Raw genomic sequence first — 10,000 nt, 5'->3', positions numbered from 1 at the left:
CCAGGCCAGTAAGTTGGGTACCGTTTTGTTGTGTTATAGAATCGGTTCCATCACCGTGGAGTTTTAGGAGCAGCGACGTCGGCACAGACCGGTTCAGAGTGAGCTGGCAACACGCAGCATCTGATATCACTCTCTACAAACTCACCTGGATGCCTGCGAGTGGAGGAGAGACCAGAGAGGTGCAGCAACCACACACTCTCCAACAGTATCTGACACTTTTCTCATCATCATTATCTGCTCTTTCTCTTTCTCTCACTTTATCTAATTTTTTTCACTCTCTCTCTGTTTCTGTCTCCCTCTGTAGTCTGTGATTAGTGGTAATTCAAACTCTTACGTGATTACTGGTCTGACGCCCCTGACGGAATACGAGGTTGCATTAACGGCCATCTACAGAGATGAGAGAGAGAGTGACGCGCTTGAGCTCAGCCAGACTACAGGTAACCTAGCAACACTCAACATTTCCAGCATCACTGGAACTACAGGCAAACTAGTAGATCACAACAGTTTCACTAACAGTAAAACTACAGGTAACCTAGCAACACACAACATTCACAACATCACTAGAACTACAGGCAAACTAGTAGATCACAACAGTTTCACCAACAGTAAAACTACAGGTAACCTAGCAACACACAACATTCCCAACATCACTGGAACTACAGGCAAACTAGTAGATCACAACAGTTTCACCAACAGTAAAACTACAGGTAACCTAGCAACACACAGCATTCCCAACATCACTGGAACTACAGGCAACCTAGTAGATCACAGCAGTTTCACCAACAGTAAAACTACAGGTAACTTAGCAACACACAACATTCACAACATCACTAGAACTACAAGCAAACTAGTAGATCACAACAGTTTCACCAACAGTAAAACTACAGGTAACCTAGCAACACACAACATTCACAACATCACTAGAACTACAAGCAAACTAGTAGATCACAACAGTTTCACCAACAGTAAAACTACAGGTAACCTAGCAACACACAACATTCCCAACATCACTGGAACTACAGGCAACCTAGTAGATCACAACAGTTTCACCAACAGTAAAACTACAGGTAACCTAGCAACACACAACATTCCCAACATCACTGGAACTACAGGCAAACTAGTAGATCACAACAGTTTCACCAGCAATAAAACTACAGGTAACCTAGCAACACACAACATTCCCAACATCACTGGAACTACAGGAAACCTAGTAGATCACAACAGTTTCACCAACAGTAAAACTACAGGTAACCTAGCAACACACAACATTCCCAACATCACTGGAACTACAGACAACCTAGTAGATCACAACAGTTTCACCAGCAATAAAACTACAGGTAACCTAGCAACACACAACATTCCCAACATTAATGGAACTATGGGTAAACTAGTAGATCACAACAGTTTCACCAGCAATAAAACTACAGGTAACCTAGCAACACACAACATTCCCAACATTAATGGAACTATGGGTAAACTAGTAGATCACAACAATTTCTCCATACAGAATAGTGTAAATAAATGTAGAGTTAAATGTATTAACAAATTATCTTACATGCATCTTCTACAATGTCTACAGTAATCACATGCTTTAGTCAGGGTCTCATTTCTATATGTGAACTGGAACTGGTCATTTCAGTGAACAGATGTCTTCACAGCTTTAAGAAATGTGTGTGCGTTTTCTTAAAGCTGCTAGAACAACAACTGTGGCAACCACAACTACCACCACAACTACAGCAGGTGAGTAGAAGTATTTGGATCAAGCATTTTCTATATGTTTGTGTTTTCTACTGTGCATTACATTTGTGTGTGTTCGCTCATGTGCAGTCATCCGTCTGGGCGTGAGGGGTCTGCAGCTGAGTGATTTCACTACCTTTAGCATGGGTGTGTCGTGGGAACTGCTGGGCTCCAACGTGCGTCAGTACAGAGTCTCCTACGTCACGGCACGTGGAGATCGGGCTGAACAGGTGGTGAGTGCAGGATTCATCCATCCTTCTGTCTAGCATTCCTGCTGTTAGACTGCAGCCCTTATTCAGACAAGCGCTCTGCATGTGCAGGTTTCAGTCATCATTGAAAATAGCACTTTATACTGTTGGACTGCTGTCATCATTACCTTTTTAAAGTCTAAGGACTGCGTGTGGGACAACACTTTGACCCCTTAAATGGCCAGAGCCCACCGGTGGGCCCAAAGTTTTATTACACACTTCTATAACCTAAAAATAGCTCAGACAGTTTGTATAATCTGTACGTACTGATTCATAAGCCTTAGGATGTAATAAGCCTGAGATTTTAAGGGGTCAATTCTTCAACCTTACATATCACTACTATTGGACGAAAACCTTGTAGCTCCATTTTTGTTGGCCTTTACATTGTGTGAAAATTTCATAAGGAATGGCCTAAAGCAAATGGCCCAAAATTACTTGGAAAAAATTCTGGTTCCATTGACTTACATTAAGATTAAAGTAAGCTTTTTCCTTCTCCTGTAAAGTTACCATTTTGGAGATACAAGGTTTTGTTCTGACAACAGCGATATATTTAATATTAGCTTCATAGTCTTTACTAAATAATGTACAAATGCTTATGCATATATATATATAGTAGATTAAATGCTTCAAAATCATGTCCTATATTTCAATGCTCAACACTGATAGTATATACATAGCCTATGTATATAGGGCAACTGCTGCACTATGCACCTGAAACACGGTCACGCTATGAGTTGACATGGTCATATTTGCAGACATGGTGAAGGTATTTCTCATGTGTCGTATTATGTGACACGCCTGTAAAGTACAGTTGCGGTTAGGGTTAATGCAAGTCGGAAGCAGCGTTTAGCTACGCTACAAACTGTGGTGTAATAAAGGTTCATAATAAGCACTGTTAACATTGTTGATAAAACCTAGAGAGCAGGCAGTTTTATGTGAGGGAGAGTAACGTGAGTAGCTGACTTATGCATATTGCGACCTCTCACTGGTGCTTTGGCAGATCTGATGTAACCTGCACCAAATTTAGTCTAATCAAACTTGTAGAAGAAAATCATGAAAATGAGTAAACTGAGGCTTTAAAACAGCAGCCTGTTCACTGGTGCCAGATTGTGCAGTAGCGTTTTATGCTACTTCATATGAGAAACCTGTCAGTTATGTTCTATCAATATACTGTAAGTATAAACTATATTCATAAAACAGATATAAAATTAAATTAAATTTATGGACATAAAAGAACTGAAGATAATTAATGCAGTAGCACAAAAAGTCTAACTAAAAAACAAGAAAAAGGTGCTTTCAGTTTTCATTCAGTGAAATGTTTCTTGAGTCTCCGAGAGCTGTTTTTACATGTTCTATTTGGGTCTGCTTGTTGCCTGGCCAAGAGGCTGTGTGCTAAAACTTTCAGTATAGCTGCTATTAAAATGCCACTCAATTATATGTTCTCACAGAGTGGTATTCAAGGCTCATTGCGCAGTTTGTTTGTGCTGTTATTTCTAATTAAAGCGTCCATTTCAAAGCATTAGTTTGTATTTAAATTTACTGGCACAGCATCAGCACCACACGTGAAGTGGACAGCTCCGTGGATATTCAGTTAATTTTGGTCCACTGAGTTTGATGTTTAAATGCTTTCCAGGTCCTCTTTGATTTGGGACCATTTTCCCGTCTGGCTCAAGCGTAATTTTCTGCCTGAAGTATAAATACTTCATGAAGAGAGCGCACACTATAAAATTTCAATCGTATTGGATTTAATGTGAATGTGAGTGCGGGAGTGTGTGTGCTCGGGGATGTACTATTTTTGAGAGCTGGAGCCGCCTTTCCATGGCACTGAATTGATTCGTCAGGCTTAAAAATCCTCTGGTGTCTCAGTGCTGAGAGTTTTTGAAGGGCAAGCTGGACCAGGCTCGGAGGGAAAGGGACATGATGAGAGAGTGCAAATATCACTTTCTGTCCTGAGTAATCTTAGTAATTAAACCGGGATGTTATTATGATCTGTTTAGTCATGTGCGTCTTTTAAAGATTTCATAGAAGTAAAAATGGTCTCACTTCACTATTAATATTTTGCATGGCAGTGGAGCACTAAAGAAATATAATATTTCCTAGCCCATGAAGTCTGACACTTACACTATATTTCCAGAAGTATTCACTCACCCATCCAAATCATTAAATTGTTTGTAGACATTTCTGCAAATGTTTGTAGAAGCAGTCTGCAGGTCTAGGTGCTTGGTTTTATACACCTGTGGCCACAGAAGTGTTCCAATCAGGTGTATAAAACCAAGCCCCTAGGCCTGCAGACAGCTTCTACAAGCATTAGTGAAAGAATGAGTCGCTCTCAGGAGCTCAGTGAATTCCAGCATGGTACCGTGATCGGACGCAAGCTGTGCAACAAGTCCAGTCATGATATTAACTCACTACTAAATATTCCACAGTCAACTGTCAGTGGGATTATAACAAAGTGAAAGTGATTGGGAACGACAGCAACTCAGCCACAAAGTGGTCGGCCATGTAAAATGACAGAGCCGGGTCAGTGGATAGAGTGGATATGTCGCCAACTTTCTGCAGAATCAATCGCTACAGACCTCCAAACTTCATGTGGCCTTCAGATTAGCTCAAGAACAGTGTAGAGAGCTTCATGGAATGAGTTTCCATGGCTGAGCAGCTGCATCCAAGCTTACATCACCAAGCACAATGCAAAGTGTTAAATGCAGTGGTGTAAAGCACCGCCACTGGACTATAGAGCAGTGGAGATGTGTTCCCTGGAGTGGCGAATCACACTTCTCCGTCTGGCAATCCAAAGGACAAGTCTGGGTATAGCGGTTGCTAGGTGAACTTGTCTGACTGCATTGTGCCAAGTGTAAAGTTTGGTGGAGGGGGGATGTGTTATGGTGTGGTGTTGTTTCTCAGGAGTTGGGCTCGTCCCCTTAGTTCAAGTGAAAAGAATTCTTAATGCTTCAGCCAACCAAGAGAATTTGGACAATCTCATGCTCCCAACTTTGTGGGACAACCGTTTGGGGATGGCCCCTTCCTGTTCCAACATGACTGTGCACAAGTGCACAAAGCAGGTCCATAAAGACATGGATGAGCAAGTTTGGTGTGGAAGAACTTGACCGGCCTGCACAGAGTCCTGATCTCAACCTGATAGAACACCTTTGGGATGAATTAGAGCGGAGACTGTGAGCCAGGCCTTCTCATCCAACATCAGTGTCTGACCTCACAAATGCATTTCTGTAAGAATGGTCAAAAATTCCCATAAACATGCTCCTAAACCTTGTGGAAAGCCTTCCCAGAAGAGCTCAAGCTATTATAGTTGCGAAGGGTGGGCCGACATCATATTAAGCCCTATGGGTTAAGAATAGGATGTCACTCAAGTTAATATGCGCGTGAAGCCTAACGAATGAATACTTTTGGAAATATAGCACATAACAGTGAGTGTGTTTATATGCACTTAGTAATCCGATAACAGAAAATGCAGAAAATTTCATTTTGTTTATCTGATCTAGTTTACATGCACTTAAGTAATCAGATAATGTGAAACTCCAGGTCTACTTGAGTCACACCATTTTACCTGAAAATATGAACATGCATCATCTAGAAGATGAAGAATATCTAAACCTTTCACTTCGTCAAGCATGTCATTTGTTTCAGTTTTGCTCCACAGCAACGCTGCTCCCTTATATCCAGTACTGTGATCTGTTTTCACACATGCGCAGTCTTAGAATTCCGAAAGAAATCAGAGTAAGAGTACACTTGCACTGGGAAATATGATTACTGGGCTAAAATCCAGCTCTTTATCAGACTTCTTAATCAGATTTTCTAGATCAGAGTATAGTGTTTACATGACTATTTGAGTAATCAGATAACTGCACACGTCTGATTATGATCGGATTATTGAGTGCATGTAAACACACTCACTGTGTGACCTACGGATATCTGTAAAATGGAAAATGGTATGTCTTGTAGCTGTAACAGTAGTAGCCTGGACTTTAACCCATCCGTGCAGTGAAACATCCACATACATGCACACTAGTGAATGCACACAATGAGTGGTGGGCAGCTCTATCCACGGTGCCCGTGGAGCAGTTGGGGGTTAGATGCCTTGCTCAAGGGCACTTCAGTCAGGTACTGTCAGCCAAAGTGATGGAATCAGCGACCTTCTGGTCACAGGCTGGTTCCCTAACCTCCAGCCCACGACTGCCCCCACAGTTTCTGGAGATATTCACTTGATTATTAACAACATTGTGGTTAGGGTTAGGGGTAGGTGCAAATTTTGCCTTGAGGTTAGGTTTACGGTCAGGTGTAGGGTTAGGAATAGATTAAATAAAATCTTTCAAACTGAACTTGTAGTTGTGTTTAATAGATTGAATGTTAAACTTAAATATACTGAGCATTTACAAAGCGTCTACAGTGGACCATCCAAATAAAGTGTTACAGAGAAAAGTGATTGAAGCAAGCAGTTAGCAAAGTGCTAAACTGGTTAGCTACATTAGCTTCATAGCTCAGCAAAACTAAAGAAGCAAATGTGGAACACCAAACCTGTCTTGACTGATCGACTGCATTTAGAGTGAATTTACCTGTTTTAAGCTGAACCGTCGTCTTAATAATAATACATCATAGTTTTTCCATTAATGTTTCTGAAGTAGCCGATCTGAGTTATCTAAAAAGCACAGTGGCATGGTGATCTCTGATATAAAGTGTGGTGATCTCTGTTAGAAAGTGACCCAGAGTTCAAGGTTGGGTGTTATTTGGCTTTTGAGATGTGCAGTCTTGAATAGTCATTATTCTCATTGACGTCTTCACTTTCTGTAACACAGGTGGTGCACTGTTTATATCCGACTTAGCATACAATGGTGTATTCGTGTTATTTCCAGAGGCATAATAATACACTCAACTTGAAATATATATATATATAAATATCAGACTTCAGGATATAATTTCCTCAATACAATATCACACAATTGGGAAGAAAGTGTCTTTAAAAGGGTTTGATGTTTGTTCTCACTGGATCAGTATTTATTGCCTTTTTAGAAACATTTTTTAATGGGAAACTAAATTTCTGTTACTTTTTTTGAAATTTAAAAAACATTTATTTATAGGTGAAGTAAATGGGTCACTACATCCGTCCAAAGCATTCACACATCAAAAAGGAATGGTTGTGTTTTTCCTGAGATTCCTGAAATGTTCAGTTTACATTTCATCCCAAATTGCTTTTTAAACATGCTGTTGCTTGTTGCACTTGGTTGCTTGTTAGTCAGCCAGTCAGGACAGTGGTCATTGAAATATATCAGTCTTAAAGCTATAGTAGCAAATCAGCCTGTTTAATTTGAAGGGAAAAAGAAAGGTTGAAAAATGGCCATGGGAAAAAAAATGAGTTCTGTTGTTTTTGGAAGGGAAACCACACAATGGAATTCAGAGGGGAAATAAAATACACAATATACAATAATATACAATATGATCCCTTTAACACTTTAAAATTCCAGGCTTTTTATTCCGTAACTACAGGGACTTCAGTGCAAAATTTTCTGAGCTATTCTTGGGCTAGAGAAGTGTGTAATAAACCTCTGGCCATGTGGAGGTTAATGCCAGCCCAGTGGTGCCAGATTTGGTAGGAGACTTCTCAGGTTTCCTAAGACTTAGTTTAGTGTATTTATGTTATATTTTAGTATGTAGTATTTTTGTTTGCACCAAAAATGTTTTCATAGAGTGGAACCTCTGTGGAGCAGAGAGCATTCGAAGTATGAAAGGTCGCTATCGCCCAAACCCGCAGCTTTTGCCAACACTAACATTAACACACATTTTATTGCACTTTTAAGAGGAAACGTCTGGCTCGGCGCTGCTCTGAGAGCACACATTATGAAAATATGCTTGGCAGAAGCTCTACATGTTTGCCAAATAACATTGTGGAAAACAATTTTGATGGCAGTTTTTATTGTTTGCTGTTTCTCTTAAGGTTCTCCACCTCATGCACCAAAACAAACAAACAAGCCTCAGTTCAAGGCTGAATATATCACAGAGTGTTTTGATTCAACATGTTTTGTCCAAATGTGTGCCCTTTGGCGACATGCGTACCCTTCCACTTCCTGAAACAGTTCAGCTATGTCAGACCCAGGGCTACTACAGAGCAAAACATTAGTCATGTTTAATTAAGCCCTGAAGAGTTCAGATGACTTATTCACTGCCAGTTCTACCAGACAAATGGCAACAAATTCAGTGTTTAAATGATTATTGCATGTGGGAACCAGCTGACCAACCAATGAGGAGACAGCTTAAAAAAATGATGAAAAGATACAAAGAAAATGGGGCTCCTAACAACCACCTGGAACGCCCGGTAGACCACCAACACTGCCCCCATCAGATACCCAACACTTAAAGCTTTCATCTTTGAGAAAGAGGAGAAGATCAAACTGCTTTAGATCTAAAAACTGGTGTTCCTGTCCATCCTTCCACTGTGAGAAGATGATTTAGCACTGATAAGAAGCCCTTACTGACAAAAGGAGCTGCTGGTGTTCTCAAAACAATAAACTGACCACCTCAACATTACTGAGTGCAACCAACTTCTAAGACTGAGCTTTGGAAGTGTGGAAAAATATTCCTGCAGATTTCTTGGGAAAATTAAAAATACGTTGCAGTTAAATAATAACACTGAATGCAAATGAATAACGTACTTTGTACTTGTTGAAGGGTGGTCTTTGAATTTTGGACAGTTCTATAAACTATTATAGTATAAAATACTGACTTTTGAAATTCTGTAAGTAAGGAAAATTCTGGAAACTGTTTTATATTTGCCCTTATAGTTTCATGTAGCCAAAAGTATTTGAGTCTAATAGTTTTAAAGTTTGCTTTAATTGGCACTCGTCGTCTATGAACTGTCAGATATGATTACTAGTTATCAAAAACTGTAGAAAACATCCAATGTTTTAAATATTATGAAAACATATGAAGCCACATAAGACTGTAGCATCACATTCCTGTCACGCTTAAAAAAATTGGTTCGTCAAGGGTTCTTACCAAAGTAAATGGTTCTATAGAGCACCATGAACACTCAAAGAACCCTTTGCATGTTTGAAGGGTTCTTTGGCTCGTCCAATGGTTCTTCAGACAGATGGTGAATGTGCTGTAGATGGTTCTATATAGAACCTGTTTGAAAATTGGGTTCTTCTTTTGTTGCCAGCTCATACCGTAACAGCAGCAGAGCGCTTTTTGGTCCAATCTGAATAACCCTATCACGAGGCAGAGAACCCTTTTATCATGCAATTACTTCCTTGAGCATTCAAGGTTCTATGTATGTTCTATGTCATTTTAAGTGTGTACTTTTCATATGTGGCATTTAAAGAGACATTATCACTATTTTATTAGCAGAAGTTGCTGATGCCGATGAATCTGTGAAACCTTAACTTTGGTAGTGTGTGTTACACTCTCAGAAAAAAGGTACTGTACTGTGAGTGGGGCAGGACCCTCTTGGCACTGGGGTGGTCCCCTCAGTAGCTTTAGCCAGAGAACATAATTGTACCAAAATCCATTGAAATTATATTTTCTAAGCTGTATTGACTCCACACATACAAATAAACACTTTTCAACTAAGCTTCACAACTGGACCTTAAAACTGTTGTACCTTTGAGGGAACATTTACGTTGTTTGAACCTTGATGAATGAAAAACGTACCTGCACAGAACTTTTATTTCTAACAGTGCAGTGTTTGATGTCTGCACTCTTATGTGTGTTTTGTGTAGACGATGGTTCCTGGCAATCAGAATTCAGTTGTGCTGCAGCCTTTGCTGTCAGATACGGAGTACAGAGTGAGTGTAACGGCCGTTTATGCAGACGAAGACGGGCCGTCTGTCACGCGCTCTGCTCGCACCTGTAAGTATCCTCTAGGGGAATGTAACGTGTACTGTTAACCCCTCTAAACTACTGCTTACTGTATAATCTATAGAACTAAACAATAGTTTTGGTAATATTAATAGTGTTACTCCATTCTCTGCTAGTTTATGCCATACTAAAAATAAATGCCTGTTGCCTTT

The 10,000-nt window shown here is 40.0% G+C and overlaps 1 protein-coding gene across 5 annotated transcripts in view; it reads left to right on the top strand.

The window, feature by feature from the left end:
- Positions 1-10,000, top strand: part of LOC108435589 (collagen alpha-1(XIV) chain) — a 130,847-nt gene that overhangs the window by 62,793 nt on the left and 58,054 nt on the right. For all 5 annotated transcript variants that reach the window (XM_037542456.1, XM_037542453.1, XM_037542454.1 and 2 more), the window contains 5 exons: positions 40-179; positions 305-437; positions 1,690-1,740; positions 1,828-1,970; positions 9,710-9,839. In XM_037542456.1, the coding sequence (XP_037398353.1) occupies positions 40-179; positions 305-437; positions 1,690-1,740; positions 1,828-1,970; positions 9,710-9,839 (597 nt within the window). The remainder of the gene's footprint in view (positions 1-39; positions 180-304; positions 438-1,689; positions 1,741-1,827; positions 1,971-9,709; positions 9,840-10,000) is intronic.

The sequence above is a fragment of the Pygocentrus nattereri genome, chromosome 11 (genome assembly GCF_015220715.1).
Source record: "Pygocentrus nattereri isolate fPygNat1 chromosome 11, fPygNat1.pri, whole genome shotgun sequence".
Classification (NCBI taxonomy): Eukaryota; Metazoa; Chordata; class Actinopteri; order Characiformes; family Serrasalmidae; genus Pygocentrus; species Pygocentrus nattereri.
Note: the sequence above shows the minus strand (reverse complement) of the source record. Positions and strands in the feature narration are given on the sequence as shown.